The sequence below is a fragment of the Lynx rufus genome, unplaced genomic scaffold (genome assembly GCF_022079265.1).
Source record: "Lynx rufus isolate CCGP_SWC_20201006 ecotype Redwood Valley unplaced genomic scaffold, mLynRuf1.p SCAF_16, whole genome shotgun sequence".
NCBI classification, from domain to species: Eukaryota; Metazoa; Chordata; class Mammalia; order Carnivora; family Felidae; genus Lynx; species Lynx rufus.
This window is the reverse complement of record NW_025814830.1, coordinates 46,727,393-46,753,868: the sequence shown is the minus strand read 5'-3', so window position 1 is coordinate 46,753,868 and position 26,476 is coordinate 46,727,393. Positions and strand designations below refer to the sequence as shown.

The 26,476-nt window shown below is 39.0% G+C and overlaps 1 protein-coding gene across 7 annotated transcripts in view; it reads right to left on the bottom strand.

The window, feature by feature from the left end:
* The window catches only part of CNTNAP4 (contactin associated protein family member 4), a 252,839-nt gene that overhangs the window by 92,795 nt on the left and 133,568 nt on the right, over positions 1-26,476 (bottom strand). For 5 of the 7 annotated variants that reach the window (XM_047079258.1, XM_047079260.1, XM_047079263.1 and 2 more), the window contains exons 5-8: positions 13,032-13,235; positions 12,079-12,263; positions 11,126-11,269; positions 7,866-8,127 (exon numbers count right to left, since the gene is read on the bottom strand). In XM_047079258.1, the coding sequence (XP_046935214.1) occupies positions 7,866-8,127; positions 11,126-11,269; positions 12,079-12,263; positions 13,032-13,235 (795 nt within the window). Of the gene's footprint in view, positions 1-7,865; positions 8,128-11,125; positions 11,270-12,078; positions 12,264-13,013; positions 13,236-26,476 lie in introns of all 7 variants that reach the window. The other 2 variants (XM_047079264.1, XM_047079261.1) reach the window with 2 other exon arrangements.

Genomic DNA, 26,476 nt, shown 5'->3' with positions numbered 1-26,476 from the left:
AAAATGACCAACACTGGGCAAAGTCTAACCCAATAAAACGACTTATCTGCTTTTTTTTTTTTTACATTTGTGTGTAGTCGTTTTATATATTTAGCAAAGTATATCAAGTCAATCATTACAAAACTATTGGGAGAGACTATAATGAATATTGAAAGTTTGCCCATATAATACAAAGTTAAAAAATAAAGCAGTATGGGGGCACCTGGCCAGCTCAGTCAGTTAAGTGTCTGACTCTTGGTTTCGGCTCAGGTCATGCTCTCACGGTTTTACGAGTTCAAGCCCCACGTCAGGCTCTGGGCTGGCAGCACGGAGCCTGCTTGGGATTCTCTCTCTTTCCCTCTCTCCCCACCCTTCCCCTGCTCACATGCTGTCTGTGTCCCTCTCATAAATAAATAAATAAACATAAAAATATATAAATAAATAAATTAAGCAGTGTGTAAAACCACATTTACATAGTCGATCCTCATAGTGCATAGGATTTGCAAATCCACCTAAGTCACCATAATGCATCTGTAACCCCAAAACCAATACTCAGGGCATCTTTGGAATCATTCACAGAAACGTATATAGAAGAGTGTAAAAACGGAGTGGATGGACACACGTTTCCAGCTGAGGTTAAACAAGGAGATGACACTTGTTTCAGCTGTTGTATGTAAACACGTTTTCCAACTTTTTGTGCTTTTGGTTGGTGATTTTGCAATTTAAAAGACCTCAGGGGGCACCTGGGTGGCTCAGTCACTTGAGTGACATGGGTCATGATTTCAGCTCAGGTCATGATCCCAGGGGTTGGTGAGATCAAGCCCCTGACAGTGCAGAGCCTGCTGGGGATTCTCTCTCTCTCCCCTTCTCTCTCTACCCCACCCCCGCTCATGTACATGCACACTCTCTCTCTAAAAATAAACTAAAAAAACACTTAAAAAAAAAAGATATCAGTCCTAGTGACAAAGTACAGGTTTGGTGTTACTACATGCAAGAAGGCTGTGATGTGTCTCACAGAGAAAACACACATGCTCGATGAACGTCACTCAGCCATTGCTTACAGTGCAGTTGACCATGAGTTCAATGTTAATGGATCAACAATATATATGAAATAAGGTATCTTTAAACAGAATCACACATAAAACAAGGTTATGGATTGATTGGTTGACAAAAATGTTGTGACCAGAAAGTCACAGGAACCTAACCCCATTCATTCTAGGAGTGATGGTTCAGTGTTTGTTAATGCAGTGTCCACAGTGACTTTCTATAATAGAACTACTGCAAAGAATGAGACTCAACTCCATATATACAATTCTAAGGATACTCCTATTTTTTTGTATACATATGGGGAAGGGCTGAAACTACCCCAATATATCAACAGTAATTTTTTCATCATGGAAAATTGTGGGTTTTGTTCATTTTTATATTTTCCCTGGATTTCCCAAGATGATATATATGACCAAAATTCACACAAATCAAAAATCAAAGTTTTCTCATCACTTCTAAAAAATAACTTCCCATCCCTCCCACTGAAGCTCCTGTGTCATGAATCCATGAAATGAGTTAGCCCTTTCCTTCTTAAAGGGAATTAAGTCTGTCGCTGGTTGAACATGAGCAGACAGGTGGAATCTAAGCACCTCTATTGTGGATTAACCATCAAGGTTTTTTATATCCATTGAATACTCAATGCTGTATGACTTTATGGATCAAATTAGTAAACTAAACTATGAGTACTCTATTCAACCCAAAGGTCATGGTCTCTTTTCTGTTACTATGCACAATGTACAACTTCTTTACTTCCTCAGCTATTTTTGACCAGCTATTTTTCAGACATTAAATGTGTAGAAGCTCTGTTAGGCGATTAAGCTCTTTGCCCTGGATTTATTTAGTATAACGCAAATTCCATCCTGGGCACCAAAGCTCATTTTTATACTACATCCAGAAAGGAGAAAAGATTTTCAAAGACCCAACTGGTTTAGTTTGTGAAAGATAATGAGAAAGACCTAAAAACTGAGAAATGAAAAATGTAGGTTAGATACTTTTAGATACCTTTTCTAAGAGTGGGTTCCGAAATAGACAACTGAGGAGTTATGTAATCCCTGACGGTGTGAGATTGGACTAAAATAAATCAAATGCCCCAGATTTGTGATCTAGAGCTTCCTTTAAGAGGATACATTTAGAGTGAAAGCCTTTGTATTGAGCTTTGCGTCACACCTACAGACACCTCCCTCCCCTACCACGTGCCTCCTATCAGCTCTCTCAAAGGCTGGGTGTGCCTATAGACACGACTTTGCAGCTCTTATTTAATTTTAGGCTTTCTAGCGGTCGAGGACAGTGCTTCCCAAGCCACCTGTGGTGATGAACATTTTCTTTTCTGATCTACTGCGGACTGATCCTTTCAAAACCTCAGCGAAAATCAATTACTAAAAATTAAATAAAGAAGACATAAAATACGAGTCCAGCGACCTTGGCCTCGGATGATGCAGCAAGAATTTATTGCTCCAGCAGTGTTTTAGAGCTTAATCCCAATTTTTATACTTCATCTGGAAACAAGTATTTCACCAAATGAGTGTCACTCAGGGACCACACTTTGAGTAGCAGCGCTCCAGGGATCTGCTGGGTGAGGCATGCGTAGGAGTAAAGTCAAAGGCTCGGGAATTTCTTCCCTTAGTACAGAAGCCAGTTTAGATTAGGAACAAAAGATGGCCAGGACAGCCGTTCTGTCATCTGACACAGTTCAGTCACCCACCTAGGCAGCTAGCACGTTGTGAAGTTGTGCTATGGTTGTGGGGGAAACTTCGGGAAGCTATTCTCAGGCCTCACTTATAACAGACACTGCTCACTTATGATGAGGAGGCTTGTTACCCATCAATAGGATTTATTTATTTTTTTATTTTTATTTTTTTTCTTCAATGTTTATTTATTTTTGGGACAGAGAGAGACAGAGCATGAACGGGGGAGGGGCAGAGAGAGAGGGAGACACAGAATCGGAAACAGGCTCCAGGCTCCGAGCCATCAGCCCAGAGCCCGACGCGGGGCTCGAACTCACGGACCGCGAGACCGTGACCTGGCTGAAGTCGGACGCTTAACCGACTGCGCCACCCAGGCGCCCCACCATCAATAGGATTTATTATGTAAATGAAATAATGAACAATCCGTTTCTTTCTCTTAACTCGAGACACTAAAAGGATAATTTTAAAATTTGATTCTCTTTTTTACAGGGTGCCTGGGTGGCTCAGCCGATTGAGCATCTGACTTGGGCTCAGGTCATGAGCTCAGTTTGTGGGTACGAGCCCCGCATGGGGCTTACTACTGTCAGCTCAGAGCCTGCTTTGGATCTTCTGTTCCCCTGTCTCTCTGGCCCTCCCCCAATCCCACTCATGCCCTCTCTCAAAAATAAATTTAAAAAACATTAGAAATAAAGTTTAAAAACAGATTCTATTTTTAAAGTTTATTTATTTATTTTGAGAGAGAGAGAGAGAGAGAGAGAGCACGTGTGCACACACAGGAAAGGGGAGAGGGAGGGGGGGAGAGAGTATCTCAAGCAGGCTCTGCCCTGTCAGCACAGAGCCTGACGCGGGGGCTCGAACTCACAAACTGTGAGATCATGACCTGAGCAGAAATCAAGAATCATATGCTTAGTTGACCGAGCCACCCAGGCACCCCAAGATTCTATTTTTTTTAAGTGTACAACTCCTTCCTGCTTTTGCATCTGATGAGAGGGAGCCCCTTAAAAGACCACGTCGCTGTAAAAGGATGGAAGGTGACAAATCTTAGAATTTGCACTCATTCTTGTTCATGATATTAGGTAAGTAAATGCTAATTTTAGCACTGCTCCCACCGCTCGTAAGTTTTGAGTTGGGGAGGGACATGTTGTTGGTATAACAGTAAGATAATAAAAAGAGTTTTTACTGAACTGGTATATGTAACAGGTATTGGGTGCCTTACATGCATTGTGTCATTTGATCTTCAACACTGCTATTGCTATTCTCATTTTAAAGATGGAGAAAATGAGGCTCAAGTAGGAAGATCAAATCACCCAAGGTAGTGTCCCGCTGGTAAGTTGATTCCAAAACCCACACTCTTCTCTGCCTGCAGGACAGGCAGTTCCTTTACTTTTTTGCTCTTGTAAATAATTAAATTTGAGAAACAGAAAAGCCGCCCCCAACAGCCAGGACATGGCCTCGCACTCTCAGCCGGGTGATGCTATGGGACGTTGGCGAGCACTCAGAGCGAGCTCTCCCATTGAACACAATCTCATAGAATACCAATATTAGACAAGGTAACTCTGTGACCACACTGAACTTGGACCAAAAAAAGCCAAGACTACTTTCTTATCTCGTCTAACCATAGACGATAACAAGGCTTCTGCGAAAACCAAAGAATTACCAAACTTCCTCCTCGGGATAATATGAACGACAACGGATGTTTTTTGTTTTTGTTTTTGTTTTACATCAATTACCTTATTTCATTCCTCCATCCTTCTAGATAAGATTTACAAAGATACTTAATCACACAATTACCCTCACTTCCTAGCAGCATTTAATCCAGAGCAATTTTCCACTTCCTTGAAGCCTCCCCCCAAATGAGCTAACAGCCCCAAATCTTACAATAAATCACCCTTAACACCTTAAAATTGAGACACGCCCATGGCTCCCCAAGTGTGTGCTCCCCTTGCTGCAATAAGCATTCAGCCCGACTTGTTTGATTACAGGTAGTGTGGTGTGGGCTGCGTGGAAGGCATGGGCAACGCCAAATGGAATGATGGAAGACCAGAATAAGAAGTAAGAGGGAATGGCAGGTCATAGGGAAGAACACGGCTGTTCACCAGAAATCTCTTCCTCTCCCACCCTCTCTTCTCCCTCCCTCCTCTCCCCCCTCTCCCCTCCCCCTCTCTCTCTCTGTCTCACAAAATACAGAAAGAGGAAAATGATTTATATCTGCTCCTCATGTACAATCTTCTGGAATCAACCCTAAATTGCCACAGAAATTCTGTGACAGCTTAGCCACCATCACTGGCTCCTAAGATGAGAATAGGCCTCTATGAAATAAGATGTATAAAGAAGGAAAACCCTGCTGGACAGGGTAGGTACTTTGCGAAGGTGCAAAAGGGAGTTATACATAGGCTATTGCTCAAGGAACAAGTGAAGGGTTTTTTCCATTTTTAAATATCTTTGAGTGCTCTGACAACAGAGCACCCATTAGCTATATTCATCCATTAGCTATATTCGCCAACCAGAACTAAAGTTCCAGGCCTCCAGAAAGCTCTTGTCAAGATGAAAATATGGAGATCCCTGGTGCCGGTCACTTTTGGAGAAAGAGGGAGTTTCAGAGAGTGACAGGTTTACCCTCTGAAAGGTAGGAAGAGTCCAACAGTGAAAGGGAGGAAGGTGAAATGACACAGGCCTTCTCCTGGGTTAGGCAAATCAAGAGGGCCGGGCCTCTGCAGGGGTCACAAGAATCGCGAAGGTCTAGTAAGTGAAAAAATGCCAGAAACATTTCTTACTCGGCAAGCCCGCATCACCAGGCCCTGCCCCTGAGAGCAAGAAGCTGGTTTATAGGCCTGATTTTCACCCTCAGGCAAAAGCAGCAGCAGAAATGCTAAATCATAGCAGAATCTCAAATCCTACAATACAGAGTCTGCTTTAAACAGGAAAATATAACCACACTGTTCATTGGGTTCTTGATGTCATCTGATGATTTTTGCTTTGACATCTGTAAAAGCGACAAAGACTGGAAATATTTTGTGTCATGAGGGATTCTGTAATCCAGCTAATATCTTTTATAATTTAGACTAACATAATATCTTTAATATTTCAAAATGATATAGGTTGACATAATATTTTCAAAGAATTCCAAGTGACATTGTGCCAAACTATACAACGCATTAAAAATGTATCCTGCTAATTCAAAGATTTGAACAATTCAGTTCTTCCACAGCATAATTTAATTTTTATGCCACTGCAAAAGATAAAAATGTTGATTCTTTAAAACATGTAAGATTGGGAAGTTATACCTTAGTAGCTAAGAAAAATTGAGCCATCCTTATAAAATGGCAAGCTTCAACATGATATGGTAACAATCCACCAATAAGTATTTGGTTCCCTTTAAAGAGTCATAATAATACATTCTGACAAATGACTTAGTTCTCGAACCTTGTACAAATGAACCACCCACCCAACTACCATTTACAGAGTCCCCTTTCAAGTGCAAAAGGTGCTTGCCTCACTGAAACCGGCAAAAATTAGTATCTTAAGAGAAACGGGGAAAAATGGGAGTTGGGGGTCGGTAAGTCAAGGCCCACCTGTGTAATGTGAAGTTCAACAATTTCTCCTAGCCTGGCGTTCATCGTTCATCCATAGTCTGCACTCCTTGTTATTCGCTACAGAACAATTACACTGAGTCCTATGACACCATAGTGGATTAGACTGTATAGGAATTTAAATATTAATTTAAAGATTTTCAAATCAGAGTATTCTATATAGACTCAACACCTAGTAATTTATTACATATTCATGCCTGTAAAGTGTTTAGAATGAACCAGCTTCATGGGGCTCACTATAGTACACTGTACTGAAGCAGTTTCTTTAAGGTGTTGAAACAAGGCTATGCATACCACCACTTCTTAGAATGTCAAATAAATCACAATAAATGACACATTAATGACAAGCTTACATTTTGGGGCCCTCATTTTAGGGAGCCTATTAATTATTTAGATGGCACTGATTAATTTGTTTCCTTTGTTTCCTTTTGTCGGGTCTGCAAATCCACCACATTTTGAGCATTACATGAAAAAGTCACAACATAGTAGCTGTTAAAAATTATATTTAATATCGAACTTTCAGCTCCCACATTTAAACTGCAGCGACAGACTGAACACCAATACATAAAGACTAGGTATTTGTGTGTCCGTTGATACACTTGTTCTTCCTATATTTAGCTTCCAACTGTATTTCTGCCAATTTTCCTCTCATATGCGATTAATTTTGGCCATAGTTAACATAGAGGAGTAGTACAATGGCATCTTTAAATTTTTTTGAAAGATCATTTATTAAACTGATGTAGCAATTCACCCCAATGTGACCTCTAGTTGCTTGGCTTGGGTGTTATTCCATGTGTATGAAAACGTGCTGGAGATCCCTTGTCAAGAACTACATAATTTTAATGAAGAGGCAAAAATATCCCTCACCCAAAGCGCTGACCTAAATTAGGTATTAATTTTCCAAATACTCATACAGTCTCCTTAATTATAGCACTTCTAATCATTAAGATGATAACCGTATTGCCTAGAAGTAGAGAGAATCCCCTCTGGTACCCAAATGGAGAAGTTTGCACAAACCTTTTCATCCTCCCCAATATATCCAACTCTGTACAGAATATATCAGCAAGTGAAGTTACTTTGACCAAGTGCTTGGGTTTTACATCACACACAGACAGAGAAATACAGATCCAAGAAACACTCCTTTTCTCTCACAGACCAGATTAGGCTAATAGCTGTGTTAGACAAAGCCTAGTCTTCCCATGAAGACACCCAGTAAACTTTTGGGCCCATTTCAAAGTCTTTTGCATTTCTCCCAAAACACATTTCCTCAGAATATGTGGATTTATCTGGAGTGGGAAGAGGGTCATGAAAGGAAATTTCTATTCCCCCATAACTATCATTCTGGTTACTAAGACCTGCTAGGGCTGAAGCCACACTTAAAAGGAAATTAGAATCGAGGTCCTCGAAGAAAGAGTCCTGATAATCTTATTAACTCAAGTATTCATTCATTAAACAAACACTAGTTTTTGTTTCTGGTTATGCATAAAAGTTTATGGAAAAGGGACAGAGAGATAATGAAATCTTTCAAACCCATACGCTGTGCCTGCAGGAATACACTTATTACCTGCTGTGATGTCACTGGGTAATTTTCCTGGCTGGTAGAGATTCAGCTTAAGTTTTCCATCATTAAGAAAGAGGAGGAGACCCCCTGAAACCAGCTGAAGTTCACTGAATAGCAGAAGTCCTGCCTTATTCCAGGTTCGAAATTGAAAAGTAGCAGACAGCTCGTCCTCCCCGGAAAAGCCTGGCAGGGCTAAGTAACTCCTGGGGCTGAGAAAAGTCACAGGCACAGACTGTGACTGCGAACAAGAAAAGGACACATTTCCCTGAGAATGAAGCAAAAGAAAAAGCTTTCAGAATGACTCCCATCATGTTAGTAATAGAAACTGAAGTGTCACAAAGGCTGTTTATGGATCTCAAATTACCCTTGATTTAAAACAACAAAAGGCTATCAACATGAAAATTCAAATCCTTGCCATTTATCTTAAAGGTTCTTCAAAATCCAGTGACAGCACGGTCAGGCAAACTTTTCCCTAGGCTCTAGGTGAAATCCATTTTTCCCCAGCTCGCAACTTCTGTAAAGGCATCTAACTCAATGTGACTGAATTCAATACAAATTTATTTAAGCCAATTCTTTGTATCTTCTCTTGGATTTCTACTCCTTGGGCTCTGGCTGAAAATGCTTTTCTCCTTCGTCCTTTGCTGCCTTTGGTTCTAATCCATCCCATAACATAACCAATATTAACAAGCTACTCTTTTTCCTTCTGTATTTTTTCATATTTCATATATATATATATATATATATATATATATATATATATATATATCCATATATATATCCTCGTTTCCAGGTTTTGTCTTTCCCAGAAAGACTGTAATAAATAACTCGGTACGCTCCTCTGTATATTTTCAGTTCTACGGAAAAGGATTCTAAATGCAGAACTATATATACTTATATGTTTTAATAAATATTTCCAGCTTCTTTTCCAAAAAGAAGTTAAAATACTCCACAGTTCTACCGGTAATATACAAGCATATCCTTGTCCCCACATCCTTGGCAGGAATAGGTATTATAGATCTTTTAAATTTGCACAAGTTCAATGACAAAATGCCAAAGTGATATATCATTCTCATTTATCTTGCATTTACCTGACCAATAGCGAATCTAAGCATTTTTCACGAGTTTGTGGCTCTTTGGGACTAGCTTTCCTCAGAATGGTCTCTTTATAGCATCAGCCCATCTTTCCTTTTTTCTTGGATACTACAATGTACAATGTACTACTTACATTCTTTTAATTTTTTTAAAGATTTTATTTTTTATTTTTTTAAGTAACCTGTATACCCAACATGGGGCTTGAATCCACAACTCGGAGATCAAGAGTCTCATGCTCTACTGAATGAGCCAGCCAGGCGTCCCAACATTCCTTTATTTTTTAAACATTTTTGGCTCTTTCTTATTATGCCTGTGTCATCAGATTTACATGTATTATTTCTAACCTAGCAGTTTTAAAACAGAGTTTCAAGACACCTTAGACTTGCATAAATTTTCATTAAAATACTATGTATAAAAATTATTTAACTAGTAAAGTATATATTTAAGGATTTAAAAAATCTTTACCCTCTGAATTATTTAGAAATAGTTAAACATGTTCCTTAACAGGCTTCAGAAATGAAGATAAAGGTTTTTACTTTTCCTGAAAATATTCTTTAGCATCTTTTCCAAATACATATTTGAAAAGTCAATGAAATCAACTGTACTTAGAAGGATACACATTGGAATTAAACCAGTTAGTCTTGGTTAAACAAAGATATTTGGCTATGTTGTGATCCTGTTAAAAGTGAATTAGCTTTCACTGTGGACAAATATCTTGTCCCAGTGAATGGAAAATAAAAGCTGAAGAGTAAGTGACGCTGACCCATAATGTAAAGGCAATTATAAACTAACAAACCTCGTAAAACTGGAAACATTTTACCAGCGGCAGTTTGGTCTGATGCTTCATTTGGACAGTGGCCTGCTACCCCGCAAGCAGCAAATCCTCTTGCCAGTGAAAAGTAGGTGTTAGCTGCATGGGCAGTTTCTGGAAGCTCGTTTTGCCAATGAAACACACACATCTACCTACGGCTTTTTGATTTTCCTTTTAAATCGTCTTCCCTCTTATCAAAGTATAACTAAAAATCTTTCTGAATGGTATATTCCTATAGATAACATCAATTCACACAGAGAATTAGGAATAAAACATTTTATAAGAAAATAAATATTCCCGTGATGTGCTTTGCGACTGGCTGATATAACACGAGCTTGAATTTATATATCCTGAATTTTGGACAATTAAAGAAATGTATTGAAAAGGATCTACGTTTTTCTTTTCTTTCTCGAAGCTTCTTTCATGAAGCTAGTTAAGCTGGAAACCATGTCTCCCAGAATCCTCTTTCCTGGCTGGTTCTGGTTAAAAGTTAGTCAAAAACGGAGCTTGTGTGGTATTTGAGGCAAAAGTGAAATGCCAGCCATTTTTTTCCATGGGAGTTTGTTTGTTTGTGTATTTATTGTGTATTTGTTGTGCATTTATTTCCTGTGATACAAGCACAGTGAGGGATGATCACAGAGGAGCTGGCTTTCCTTCACCCTGTTCTAACTCTTCTTCCTGACAGCTGGCCTCCACTTTTCAGCTCCTCTGACAAACGTGAAGATCCAAGTCCTAAAAGAGATCCCTTGTTCCTAAAACTCGTAGTGGTGCTACTTCCCTGACTGACCCCAGACCAATACGGTTATATTTAAAATCTGCTGCATTTCCATAGAATTAGAATATAACGCAGCCTGACCAACATCGCTATTGGGACAGATTGGCAGAGGCAGTGTCATAACGGCCTGTTCGTTTCTTTTACTTGTTATGAATGACCATGGCAAAATATAGTTTTTCAAATGCCTCTCTAATACACATGGATATTATCTGATTCCAGGAACTTGATTCCCTTGATTAAGGGAGGTTGTCAGGGCATATCTTATTAAGGTAGTTACAGAGCAAAGGAAATTGGTCCCCTGGAGTAATAGCATCACAACAAAATGAAATTATCAACTGTAAGAAAAAATGTTTTACTTCATATAAAAATAAAATAATCACGCTCTGTGAATTATAATTGCTTTAAGTAGAATTAATCCCTTACATGAATATTGCCAAGCAGAGAAAATTTTTAAAAGAGTATTCTCTTAAAAAAAGAGAGAGAGTAATCTCACATCATATCAAGTGGGAATCCAAAGGGAAGCAATTTTATTGTGTGAAAAAGCAACACAAATTCATTCATTCATTTACATGAAGATTCTCTTACCATAGTGATGATCTCTGGTTTTTGTTGCTTTGCCAAATCAATGATATCTACTCCATTATAAAAGAGATTTTCTAGACACCCATGAAAATTTTTATGGGGAAATGACACTGATTTTCCAGGTGCTGGAATCCCTCCGAAGCTGATCTTAGAAAGAAAAATGGCATCAATAATATTGTTTAGTGATTTTCTGATAGTTTGCTTAAATAATTATGATTAGTAACTATAGCTTTAATCATCACAGATAAATCAATTTTTCATCACCCTACACTGCCATGTTGCTAATTTCATATGGATATTTTTAAAAAATTAAAATGCAGATTTGAAAACAAATTTACATGCATTCAGTTTTCATTTACACTAGAGCTTGATTATTCTTACAAGTTACTAATCACATCTGGATGTTTATTGGCTGATGAATAAAAATGCCTCTTTATATCCATGGTAAATCTCTGTTTAATAACATTAACTGGTTATAATGGCGTTTTGTTCTATATGTATTTCCGGCACACATTGGTGTTTGTGCATTTGAATCGATTGATAATGAATTAATTAATCTATTAGTTACTACAACCTCTCCATAAATCTACACTGCTTGAGGGTACCCTAAAGCGCACATAAAAATCATGCAACACATTCTGTATTTACCGGTGGTAATATGATCTCTTGGAGAGTTCCTACATGTGATAATCTGTGACTATACATTTCAGGTAAAAAAGAAAACTCTCTCTCTCTCTCTGATAACAGATTAACATATCATCAGAAAGACAAAGCCTCAGTAGCATATGCTCAAATCTGCTACTGTGAGTTAGGTCACCTTGGGAAACATGTCACCAGGACTTTGATTTACTCTGAAAGAGGGAAGGGGTGCTGTCTCTACAGTATGTTTTCTTTTGCATGGCTGCGCCACATATACATTGTAAAAATCTTCATTAATTGGAACATAACTATCACACCTCATAATCAAGGTCCAGGTAACTGAATTCTCCCTGGGCGTGGAAATGGTGCCTGTGCTCATCCACTGTAAAGTTCACTTGTCTGCCCAACCGTTGGATCAGCACTGAATGCCAGTGCTGATCGTCCAGCAGGCTGCCCAGGGTGAGATTGATCAGCGTGTGAGCGGAGGGCAGTTTGCTTTCACCTTAGAAGAGAAAAAAACAACAGTACCATTATTTCCAGTCTAAAAAAAAAAAAAAGTTTCCCCTTGGGGACCAGGATCTCTCATACTTGCAATCTTCTTCCTTGCATTCCATCCGAAACACTGGCATGGATTTACCTGGAGTTTGAATATAATATCCTCTCAACCTTGCTGGAATTTCTTCCACCATTAATTCTTTTTATTAGTATTTCCCATCACATGCCATTTGCAAAGTAAAATGTATCTTTGCTACAATTTCATTCTTTTTACTAGCTCAGTATTTTTCAGGGACTCATCCCTTTCTTTCTTCATGATGTTTGAAAACAGCTATGTAGTTCTCTTGGCACTAAGCAAAAGAAACATCAAATGAGGGTCTTGCAGGGGTGCCTGGGTAGCTCAGTTGGTTAAGCGTCCGACTTGGGCTCAGGTTATGATCTCATGGTTCCTGGTCTCAAGCCCTGCATAGGGCTCTGTGCTGACAGCTCAGAGCCTGGAGCCTGCTTCAGATTCTGTGTCTCCTTCTCTCTGTCCCTCCCCTGCTCACTCTCTGTCTCAAAAATAAATAAAACATTAAAAATAATTTTAAACGAGGGTCTTGTACAATTTGCAAAATAGGAACCATTTTTATATCTATGATACTGGTGTACATATAAGCCCCTGAATCTGGAAATAAGGCACCTTAATTGTTATATGATAAGCTATAAAAGCATAAAGTTACTGAAGTGATACCTAAGTGGCCAGACTGTCAAACACTTCGCCAAATAGATTTACCTGAATTAATAAGTAAAAAGAGTTTTCCTCTTCGTAAGTCCAACGTGATATGATCTCCATTTTGCCCTTCCCGGTGGAGCAGAATTCCATCACTCTGCATAGTTTTAAATTTCAAAGAAATAACATCCTTTATTGGGCTCAGGGAGTTTTGATCAAATCTATAGACAAGGGAACTTTTTCCATCAAGATCAACCACTTCTGATCCTAAAGACAAAGACATTAAAAGTCATTCTAAAGGATAAATATACTTTTTATTAAAGCATTTTAAATGTGCATATATGTACATGTGAATGTACATATATATACACACACACATATATATATATATATATACATACACATATATACATATATAAAGCATTGTGCATACACACATGCACGTATAGTTCAGTTCCAAGACAATCATGAGGGAAAATAAAAGCTCGTGTCTAATTCCTTCTTGATGCCTGGGATTGATTCCATTTTAGTCCTTGCTAACCTATTTACAAAATCATTATCTAGAAATACATCTCAAAATGTATTCCTAATTTTCTATTATTGAAAGCTATTTCTTTTCATTCAATGAAAAAATAAAATCAAGAAAAAGGTTATGATCAATATCCACACAACCACTTTGCATATTTCACCATCAGTATTTTTAATCATGTTCCTGAAGTGCTGAAGGCAAATGGTGTTTAGCTCCTGAAAAAATGGTTTTGATATCTCAAAAATTCTCTCACACATGCTATAGATAAAAGATCTGCATAAAAATATAAACACATCCATCAGACTCATCAAATGCCATCTCAAGTATATATTAACCTGACCTTTGTGCTTTGTTTTATTTTATTATTTTTGTGGCTAAGTAATAGTATTTAAGAGCAATGCTATCTTCTGTCTTCTAAAGAGCATCACTGGAAAGATAGTCACTTAATGATATTATAAGGGCTTTTCTGCTGCATTTGTGTCAAAACTGTGACATTGACATGTTTTTTCAGCTTTCTGACAGTGTCTTATCTACTCATTGTCAAGATCACTTTTATTCAGTTCATCTGAAAAAAGATGTCATGTTATACCAGTAACATAACAGCATATCTGTCAAAATCAGTTGCACCCAAACAACAGACACAAAATAGAACTGATAATACTCAGAAAGCCGAGCAGGGTTTTCTACATTTCGCAAGTCAAAGATTTTTTTTAAGGCAATTACCCTTGCGAGTACATTTATGTAATAAATGAAGAAGTTAGGGAAACCCAATGAAGCTATTTTTCAACCGGTTAGCTGACTTTTCCCAGTCAATGAAATGACATTAAAGTTTACTCATCTTGTTTCATTTGACAAAATTATTACAGCTACTTGTATGCCCAAATATACATTTCATTCAGATTATCCATCATATTTAATGTGAACCATTTATATTCACCACCCCCCCCAAATTTTTTCAACTATTTTATGCAGCTATCTTTTGAAAAGTCAGAGGTTTGATTTTTCCACATCTTGTTAATGTGCTTATAAAGAATTCATTCACCAAATGCACATGAATAAACATCGCATTCTGTAGAAAGAATAATGTTAACTGAACAATTATTCCTTGTTATATAGCTGAATGAATGTGCATGGTAAAAACATAACTCTGTGTCAAATACAAATAATGTGTTCTATGATTATTAGATTACAATAAATTAAGAAAAATTCCAATAAGACAGACTTTAAATGCTGATGCATTTGGAGCAATGCAGTTATCTCTGAGTTAATGTATTGCTTAAAGGCAACCATCATAATAATGATTTTACTTTAGATAAAGTCTATTTTTGGAATAAGCTACCAAGAGAATTTTTTTTCCAATAAAGGTTTAGCCTGTGTTACTTTACCCCACTATTTCTTTCTTTCTCTTCTTTGCTATTATTATTATCACATTATAATGGTCATAATCATCCTTCATGGCACCTAAAGCTTTTGTGCCTTGTATATTTCCATCAGCAACAAAGGAAAGTGAAAAATGTGTCAGACAATTGATGTCTAAAGCAATGGTATACTGCTTCATCTCTTAAAACGAAGCCACTTGCCATTTTCTCTCATTCTTACCTATTATCTTCTTACTCCATGGGCATTAACTAAGAAATCTGAGACATTCAGAAACAGTAAGTATCTATTCAGCAAATCATTTGTGAGACCCTGTGATGGATGCTGAGATCGAGAGAGTAATCAACACCAGCACAGCCCCCTGCCCTCATGGAGCTGACATTCCATGAAGGTGGACACTGCTCAGCAAGTGAACAACCATGACAGACTGATCAAGGTCAACAGAAGACTGGCTCTTTAGTTAAGGTAGTTGGGGAAACTCACCTCTCTGATCTAGACACCTCACTACTAACCTTTCTACTCCTCACAGTCTTCAAGTCCTACACGTGTCCCCATAAGCTCTTAGAATTACTCTTAGGACATTTAATTCCCAAAGACCTAGATGTTCTCCCAATACTTTCTCTCCTCTACCGTCATGAAAAGAAATACAGAGACAGTCAGTAACTCAGCTCTCAGAGGAGGAAGAGGAGTGGGGCTTTCTTTGAAAATGGGTCTGTAAGTGAGAAAGTAGTTTAAGTAGGGAAATCAACAAACTTGCTGCCACACCATCACGGACTTCAGTGTGTGTGTGAACAATATCTTCAGGGAAGAAAAGCTAAATATAATTCAGAATGTGAGTACAATGTTAGTATACGATAACTTCAACTTAGATGTGTGCAATATGTGTACAAGAATAATCATAAAAGAAAAAACTCAGGATGACTCCTAACAGTATTACTTTAGATAGAAAACTTACTTATAATGGGTCTAATATAAGTCACTGTTATAAAAAGCAATTTACACAACATATCTGAAATACAAGCAGCATACACTTTTAAGCAATAATCACAAAACTCTGTGTTGTGGCACATACAGTTAATGATATAAAAATCTGGATCTATATGAAAAAGAATCTTGAGAAAGACACACAGAGAGAGAGAGCGAGAGAGAGGAAGAGAGAGACACAGAGAGAATTAATTTGAATTCATTATGAGAATCTATCTCTCCAAGGATGCTGGTGGGAGAGATAGGTTTGTAGTCTCTCCCGAAAATGGTCTTACCCACTGTTAAGAAAAACTGGATATAACCCAAAGCAATAATTTCACTTCCTTTCAATGTCATATTGGACCATTTTCTCACAGGTCCATCTAAAGATTATTTAATTCTAGGTGAATTAATAAAGGTCTCATTTTACTATTTATTATGGGTTAGAGCCAGACTGTGCTCAGTTACATGTTAATTTGTAAATTTTTTTCCCAGTGGAAATACAAATGACTTCTGTGTGATAGAAAATAAAAGCTTTTGGTTTTAGTGCCCTGTTCGACATTAACCATTTATGTGCCCAACCTAGTGATAGTAATCCAACATACTTCCCAGGATTCCTATCTACACTCAGTCTCTTGAATCTTCTTTCAACTAGCTTTACCATATTTCTGATTCCTTCTTTAATTAATCTTTCATATGTATTTATTCTGTATTTGAATGAAAGTCATGTTTATTTGTTTGTTTTTGAAATTTTTACTTTCAACATTACTAACCTTTAAAGTTCAACTTGGGCTTCACATCATTGGCTGGGGAAGCAACATTTCACGTCTGAGCCGTCACCAGTAACATTCAAGGTGAATTTATTTTTGCTATTCCACAAAGGACACTACCAATGCAAATACATTCTCACAAAAGAAAAGTTCAGATGATTCATAACAATATTTATTTACATTGAAACTAACCTATGAAAGATATAATGAATGCATGCCATTCATGAAAGTAATCTAACTCTGTATTTATTTGTTTAGAAACACTAAATTAAGCATCCAAGTAATAATCATGTTTCAATTAACAGAATCACACTTATGCCCATCTTTTGTCAAACACTTTCAGAAAACGAATCTTTCGTACACGGTTGAAATGTATAAATAGGAAAAACAGAGGTATTAGACAATTGGCTGTAATAAAAATTAGAAATCAGAAGTTAACAAAATTTATAACAGCCAAAGACCCACAGTCCAACGATGTAGGAGGAGACGTGTTTCTTGACTGAAAGAATTATTTTTCTAATTGTAAATCTGTTCATTAGTAGGCTTGTCACTCAGGTTATATTTTAATGATTAGATTGCCATCAATATTAATATTGTGACCCTGTCATATCCTGTTCACCAGAGGGAGGGCATAAACTCTAATTTTCTAGTAATAAGTTGCAAATTGTTCTGACACATTTATCCTCCTCAGGCTAGCCCCCTTCTGAGACATTTTTAATAGTTTTTTTTATTACAGGGTAGCCCAGGAGTTAAGATAACTAGACGGCATGGATTTGCACCTTCACCCTCCCTTGGGCAACTGTATGAGTTTCCTGTTATTGATGTAACAAATGACCACAAACTCAGTCACATGAAACAACACAAACTTATCATCTTCTAGTCTGGGAATTCAAAAAGTCCTAAAATCAAGGGGTTGGCAGGAGCTGCTTTCCTTCGGAAGTCTCTGGAAGATGATCCCTTTTTTCCCCTTTTCCAGCTTGGAGAGACCATCTGCATTCCTCGGTTCACGACTTCTCTTCATGTGCAAGGCTAGCATCATAGCATCTTCAAATCCCCCACTTTGTTTCTCAGTTACATCTCCTTCTCTGACTGATCCTCTCACCTCCCTCTTGTAAAGACCCTTGTAATTCCATCGGGTCCAGCTAGATAATCCAGGCTCCTTTCCCTGCCTCAACGTCCTTAGTTTAATCACAACTGTAAGTGCCTATGTCCCATAATGTAACATAGTAACAGGTAACAGGGCATTACTCCCTCTGTGGCACAAGGTGTTCCACCCCTTTGTCCCTTTCCTATCTGTCACGTGGGAATAACAATAGTATATTCTTCACAGGATTGTTGCACGAATGTCTATCTGCATAATTTTTGGAAGAATTGCTGGTGCATAATTAAAAGTCAATAAACATTAACTACTGCTATTACTTATTGTTAGAACACTGGGCAGGGAAAGAGGTACAGCAAAAATAGTTTAACACATACATTCGGTGTATTTAAAACTGAACTCTTTAAAAAATAATGAATTTCTGAAGAGCACGAGGAATGCTCCATTATCAATGTCACTGCCGCATTATGCAGCAAGAATGATTTTGAGCCATCTGTGGGTTCTGTGGCTTTTTCTCTGTCTGTCAGCTAATGCTTGAGCTGACTCACTATGGCAATTGTCGGTGACCTGAATCCTCCTTAGTGAATACCTCCATCTCAAATCTTCTCATTTATAGCAGGCATCAAGGAAAGAAGAGACTCACAAAGACTGTAGGCCCTACTCTCATATCAATTCTCCCCGTGACCCCAGGAAAGAGGTACAGTCTGCTTTATTTGCATGATTCAGAAATACAATCTCCCATGGAACGAAGAGATTTCCAATAAAAATATTCAAATTTCTTTCAGGGAGTTGTGTCAGAAGTGGTATTGCCGAAATGCCTACTTGCGCCCCTTTCTGCAAGCACGTATCTATGGAGAGCTCCCTGTGAACAGGGGAAGACACAGCAATGCATAAATACAAAGCACATTTTTGTTCAAGGAGCTTCCATTGTAATGGGAAAGACACACATCCCTGAGATGTGATTTTTCAGGCCAGTGCTTAGAGCTTTGCTGCTGCGTCAGGGCTGGGTCTGAATGATTTCTAACATGTGCAGGAGGAGTTGATCCACTCAGCCTGTGAGAAGGATGTCAACTAAATTGCAGATTTACCTATGCGAGCAGCAAATTGTTCTTTTACCTGGGCATATGACACATGCAGATACACCCCTCAGTGTAATATCTTCCACTGGACCCGGTATCCTTCCCTCACACCTACATCCTACCCCTGCTCCAAAGTTTGAGGCTTCACAAAATGTGAGAGGTTGCGATTTGAAAAAGCAACACCGTCCCTACCACTCCAAGTGGGTTGCTAAGAAAAAAAACATACAGGAGCACGTTTTCTTAAATTGAGCTCCATGGTCTAGACATGTTAGAATCAACTGAGGAGTATCTTGTGAGGTTTCCAGAAGCATCCAACATCCTGGGTTCTGCTTTTTTTCCACCAGCGTAGGAGCTCCTAGAGCCACACCCAGGAAAACAGGTTCCTGAGGGACCCCTGAGCAGATGACAGCATCAGGATTATCTGACAAGAAGAACAAGAAGGTTAAAGAAACCTTCTGTCTGAAAATGAGTAACTTCGTTGCATATTGAATTGGACCATGGAAAATGAATATGTTTATCTACACGTAGGTGGTACTTGAAGAAAACTGGACATGGGAGCGGCTTGTCCTTGAAAGATGTTTTGGAGAGAAACTGGCTCTGTGAATTAACTATGAATCATTGCATCACTGATGAGGTCAGTTGGCTAAGAAATGTAAAAGAGAAAAACTGGAATAGAAAATGCATGAACTGGAACACGAATCCTTGAATAAGAGAAAACTGCCTTTATTAAAGGTCATGAGAGAGTTCCTGAAAAAGACATGACAGCTTTCTATGAATTCTGTGGGAAGCACCCCAAAAATATAAACAGAGAAAAGGGCTCTCAGTGGAGAAAGAACAATCGACCAAACTCTTCTGGGCTAAACAAGAAAGTCAGTCTCCAATACTGATCATCCTGCTTCTTTATTTGAAAGTTACTACCTATGAATTTCTAAACACAGGTCCAATTTTGACTTCTAAGAAACATAAATCAGGCTGAGTCACCGTTAAACTATTATATAGTGAAATATTAAAGCAACAGCATGATGTATGGGCACTTGAGATCTGCATTACTGAATTGGGTTTTGAAGAGATGGCGAGGAGAGCCCAAGCACTTGAGAAATCAACAGGAAATGGGCTGGACTATTTTTGCATGGTAGCATAAAAGAACACAGAATGATTTAAGGCACTCTTAAGTTTAAAACAACCAAAATTAATACAATAAAAAGGAAGAAGGTACAGCATCAAGTGCTGCATATAACCACAGGCAAAAGGTGACTTTACTATCATGGTTTTAAATAGACTGAATTAAGATCAGTGATAACACTTCAGGAGGTTATAGGAACAAACAAGCCCACTGCCACCAAATATCAATCTAAATGAACATTTTAAATAGATTTGAAATGGGTAACATCTACTACATCGAGGACACTTCAGTGTGTCATTGGAGGACATAAGCTGTATTTCTGTTTCTAATAGTTGTTTGTAATTTTGTAATGCCACAGAAGTCACATAAACATGGATTCTCAATTTCCTTATTTGGAATATGTGGAGAAAAATTCCAGTTTCTCATACCACACAAAAAGCTGTGGGTTTCAAATGGAAGTATCAAAATGCCTAATTTATTACATATTTTGTATGCTCTTATCATCACTTTAGTAATAACAAACATTCGACAGCCGACATGTTTATTCCACACTTATGTAATCAACTGCTACTGTAGGAATGTAATAAATCTGTGGTTTCTATACATTTATTCATTTTTCCATTTTCGTCATGGCTAACTGGATGTTTTTCTTAATTCTCTATGTAGCAAATAGTTACTGAGCATTTACTGTGTCCGCTCCTACAGTAGGAGCTGATGTTACAACAGTGAACACATTCTGTCCTCATGGATCCCTCAGTCTGAAGGAAAAGAAAGACATCAAGCAACTCACCCCACGTGTACAGATATATATACAAACTGTTAAGTGGAGCATGAAGGAAAAGGGCAGGTTGCACGGGAGTTTTGAACAGGGAGATTTGAATGAGGTTTTTGACTGGGGACATTTTGAGGAAATGAATCTTAGTCTGAGTAGATGTCCACCTCTGTGAATGTCTAGGATCAGGAAAGAAGGAGGAGGCAGGGAAGGGGAGGGTACAAGTTTGGGGAGGGGTGAGGAAGGGTGGGAGGGTGAAACCTGGGGAGGGAGGGATGGTGGTGGCAGGAAGGAGATGGAAGAGGTCCATGGATCACCTTGACCCTGTGAAAGCTTGGTTCCAGGTTTTGTTGGGATGGATCTACTTTGGTTTTGTCCTTAGCCCCAGGACATATCAATCGGTCCACAGATTGGTCTTTACTCCTAAAGCAATGCCCTCTGGCTTTTCAGTTAAGAGCCCAACATGTCCCACAAGTCCCTGTAAATTGGCAGGATTGATTTTTTTCCAAAGGTGTTCCTTCCAGCATTAGGCAGATGTGGAAATCTTCAGCCCCTGGATCTCCCATCCCGCTCTCTCCTGAGCTTCTTGGTACCCCATCTTGGGCATGCGCAGGTCATGGATCAGCCGAGGACCGAAGGGGAGTTTTTATGTGGGAGTTGAGGCCCTCCCTCTGTGACCCCCTCCTTTTCCGGATTCTACCCTAAATTTCTAGCCACTCTGGCAACCCTGAACTCTGGACCCCGCCTCCACAGCCCAGTAAAATCTGGCTACTTTTCTGCTTGAGCATTATGATGCCCTGCAACTGGGATGCATTTTTAGGAAAAATTCAGTGAAACGTGGATCTCTCAAAATTTGCTTTCCTTCTCTCAAGATCAAATCTTGTCAAATATCATCCTGTTTTAAGTTGAACTTCAGAAACCTGAAGGAGGTTTTTTAATGTATATTTTCTATCCAGTGATTCCAGTTGTAGCAAGACAGTCCAATAAAAGCGACTCTTCTGTGACTGGTACTGAAAAGCAAATCATCTGTTTGTGAACTTTTATAGTCATTGACTTGGTCTATTAATTTATTTAGGGCTGCAAAGTGGGACTATGCTAATTCTATTTGCTTATTTCCCTCTTTACCTATTACCTGGAATATACCTTTAAAGAGAAATGCCCTGTTATCTTCTATTTGATCTGTACCTTGAAGTACAGATCACATAGGAAAAGTGAGATAAATTCTTGATGTTTCCCTTCATTTACTAGTTTTCTTTTCTTTTTTTTTTTTCAACGTTTATTTATTTTTGGGACAGAGAGAGACAGAGCATGAACGGGGGAGGGGCAGAGAGAGAGAGAGAGACACAGAATTGGAAACAGGCTCCAGGCTCCGAGCCATCAGCCCAGAGCCCGACGCGGGGCTCGAACTCACGGACCGCGAGATCATGACCTGGCTGAAGTCAGACGCTTAACCGACTGCGCCACCCAGGCGCCCCATACTAGTTTTCAAAATAAGGAGTTGGTTCCTTCATCTCTCTCATAGGTAACCGATTGGATTTTTGTTTTTTAGTATTGTCATGAACCCATTCACTTAAACATACTTAACATGTTGTGGAACTGTAGTTACTATCTTTACTGATGCTACAATATTTCCATTTTTGGTCAGTTAGGGCCTCCTCAGCAGGCTCTGAGTTCTTGTGACATAATCCCAGAGGGTTTCATAGCTGCTTCTTTTTTTTTCTGGTATCCTAATAGCTCACCTTATTTTCATTTTAATATAACCCCATTTATCATCAGATTAAAATCTTAAGACTATCAATTTTTCAAAGAATTAGAATTTAACCTCTTTGATTTTAGGCCCACCAGAATCTATCTTCTTTTTCAAACTCCGGCATAAGCTCGGATTCCTCAGCTACGGTATCAGCTGATTAACAATCTGAGTGCAGGGATTGTATGTAATTCACCTGGATCAAGTTTTTAGCTGTTAACATGGGGGAGCTGCTTCATAAATATGTATTGAGTTCAATTATAACTATTCTTTAGAGTAAATCTAACACATTTACTGTCTTTCATTTCTCCCCCTAACCAGACATGTGGTGTAAGAGATTGGTCCCGAATAGACAGAAAACTCAGAGTCGGTTCAGTGTTAGTAGCTGCATTTCTCAGGCTACTTTCTTGCATTTCCTATTAATGTGTTTTCCAAATTAAAATCTACTGATAGAAGCAGTTCCAACTTCCAATATTTTTTACACGATAAAAAGCATATTTTTATTAAGTTGGCCTGAGTTTTGTAATTGTTGACCTAATTCCATTTGTTAAACAGAATCCATAATTTTCTCTTAATTGGTCTGGATTTAAGCAAATAAACACAACACTTTCTATATTCTGTGTAGTTTCTATCCTTCTATGTGTTTGTTGCCTTCCAACCTTCTTAGTTCTCCCATGTTCTACATCATATCTTTCACGGCCTGCACGTGCCTCCAGGTTGACGGGAAAAGCCTTCCTGAGGCTCACCAACCCTACCTCCCTTTGTTCGTGCACCTATCCAGAAGACTCAGGACAAAGAAGGAATAGCTGACCGCAATACAGTACCATGTGTGCATGGTATGACGGGGAGCAGAATGGCTGTTCCAGGAGCAGGCGGAAATGTCCTCTGACCCAAAAGTGAGGTGTCAGAGAAGCTGCCGGAGACAGTGATTTCTAGGCTGAGAAAAGGTGCTGAATGAAAGACTCATCTCGGTAGACAAGTGAAGGCTCCACATGTGGTGATTGCCCTGGGCACTGTGCAAAGATCCCAAGTCTACAAAAATCATGATATCATGGCGTGTGGAAGAAATGGAAAGTGCTCGGTGCGGCCGGGAAGCTAGATGCTCTTCTTCTGTTGAGGATGAGGAAAGGAAGATCCCGGACTGCAAAATGAGGATGTTTACACAAGACTAGAGGGAAGGAACTCCGTATTTATACTGAGGGCAACTGTCACAGGAATTCGTCCACCATTAAAGAACACTATCTCCTGTGGCTTAACGGCCACTTCCCCAAGGACATCTCAGACAGAGCTGCTTTCACTCAGTTTTGTCTCCTTTCTCTGCCTTTGTTTACCATTGTTCACTTTCCTTTGGGACTTTCCGTAGACCGTGTTTCTTTACCACGAAACGTTTTCTCTTCTTGTTCTTTCTTCCATGAGTTATTTCCTTACCTACCTCTCTCGTCTAGATCTATAAACATGTTCACGGCTGCTATGGCCAAGGCATCTGAAATTTATACTTTCTCTTTGAACCCATAAAATTTAGCTTCTACTTCTCTCATTACTCAGGAAACAACTTCCAAGTTTTCCGACATAAAAGTAGAACATGCTCTTTGATATGGATTTTCCATTCACTTGATGTACCTTCATAACAAGTTACTGCCCTAACTCACCCGGACAGAGGCTAATAAAATCATGTGTGGCTCTCACAATAGCCACTTTCTCTACAATATTCATCAGAGCAGCTACCTAGAACTTCAGCGGACACATGCATTAGGCACAAGGAGGGGGGTGGCATAAAAATGCACACTACCTGAAAAACAGCGTTAAAGACCTGCTTTAATGATGATAGAAATGCATTTGTCCTTTTCAAAGACATGAGCAGTTGTCCAAACACAGCACTTCATACTGTTATTATTACCAGAAATTCTGCAAGTGGAAAGTTATGATTTAATAACAATGATATTTATGTAGCTTTCAATTATGTATCTTCAGCTCAGAGGGTTTCGTGTTCCAACCTTCCGAATTCCCCAGGCTTGAATTCAGTTAAGTCAACAGTGCAATTAATTCTCTCTCCTGTGCCCTTTCAGAGCTCATTCACTCTCCCTTGCCCCTCTCAGCACATGGCACCACGTTCCAGATGCTTGTTCAAATCTGATAACTCAGGGACCCTCATGTGCGATCACTAAGATCTCTGAATCCACATCCTCAGTATATTTGAGTCTGATGTGAATCAAGAGAAGCCTCTCTCCTGATTGTTGGTGCTCTGGTCCTTACTGTTACTTGCACACATGAGACCAGAAGCCTCCTGACATGTGTGTGCCCTTATTTTCAGCCTGAATGACTGTTCTCCAATAAAAACCGATCCTCCAAGCAATTCTTGTCTCCGTGTTTGACGAGGGTCCGCCCCTTCCCCTATCTGGACTGTCCTCCCAGCCTCTCAAGTGAAAATATCTGCACTTCAGTTTCAAACCTATTGCTATCAGCGTTCTTACACTTACACTCAATTTCTCAATCATTTTATTCCTCCCAACCTACACTCATGCTACCATATGTTACACTGAGTTTGTGTAATTTTTATGACATTGCCTCTTCTGACCTCTAGGGGTCAAGCACCAAATGTTAGTTGCCACAAATGGCTCTGTTTTTACAAGTACTCACGCACGTACCCCCACACCCCACTTCTCCCTTTCGCTCTCTGAAATTAACAAGCAAGTTGAGAGCCAGCTCCGCAAGGGTCATCACAGATCCCCGTGCCGGAGCTGTTATTCATGGTGGTGGTCTTGTAGGTTACTTTGGCAATGTGTACATGCTTTTTTGGCTTTTATTGTACAGTCAGTACTATAAACTTTGCTTTGCATTTTGTAACTATGCAGTATTTTAGATAATGTCGTGTTTGCGCTTTGTTGTATAAAGTAAAAGGACTGTACTGAATAAACCTAGGATTAGAACACAAAAAAAAAAACCCAATTATATATAATAATTCCCATTTATTAAGAAATCTACATTATTTTAGAATTTCTCCCTACACCCAATACCTAGTAGAGTTCTCTTTCAGCAAGTGTCAATAAATACTTAAAAGGCGAACACATGTATGATTCATAGAGTTGTCAAGAGCACTGGCTTTGGAAAGTAATGGATGTGAATTTAAATCTTAGATCTCACACAGGCAGTCTGCGTAATGCGGACAAAGTTCTTAATTTCTCTAAAGTTCACTTTCCCCTGTGTCAGGAGACTTGAAGCACCCTGGTATATAGCACTCTTAAGTGAGCAGCTCAGGCAAAGCCCAGAAAAAAGTCACATTAACTTGGTGCAAGCGATGTGGATACAAAGGCTGTGGGTTGCATGCAGGCCTCCGGGCTTTCCCAAGAGGCTCACTTAATTGCCAGCATGTTCAGGAATCCTGTGACTGGGATCTAGGAGAGAGATCCTGAACCCTCCCCAACACTGCTTGTCCTTTTTTAAAGGGATTGTAGGAGAATGGCCTTGTGTATCTGAAGAAAATCCAGACTGATCTCGGATCTGGGCTACTCTGGGGAGTGGCACACAGAATCTTACAAGCTGTGTTCTTGTGCAGACAGCACCTGCCGCTCTTCCTTCTGAGGGCAAGGGGGGCTGGTGGTCCCCACTTATTTCTGTACCAGAACTCAGAGCAAGCCCGGGGCTCATGCAGCAGACAATTCTGTTCCTCTCCTCTTACTCCTGCATAAAGTGGTAATATTCATGCCCCTATTTCACTGTGTTATTAGGAGTAACTCAGAAAATGCCTAAAAAGAAAATATCTGATACCTATTAACTATTTAATAAATGATAATTACATAGAATCATGCTTCAGTAAATTCATAGTCTGTGAGGCTGATACTATTAACAGGTGGATAATATAACTGTAACTGAAGAATTAAAATCTATTTGATCAAATTCACTCAAGAAGGGACTCACACCCAACCCATTTTGGGGTTCTTTTAGGTTATCTACGATAATATTTTTCCATTGTTTATTATTTTTTCTCTTATCCAAAATTATACAACAGCCATTTTACACTCAGTCCTGTCATACCATTTTACCATATGTGT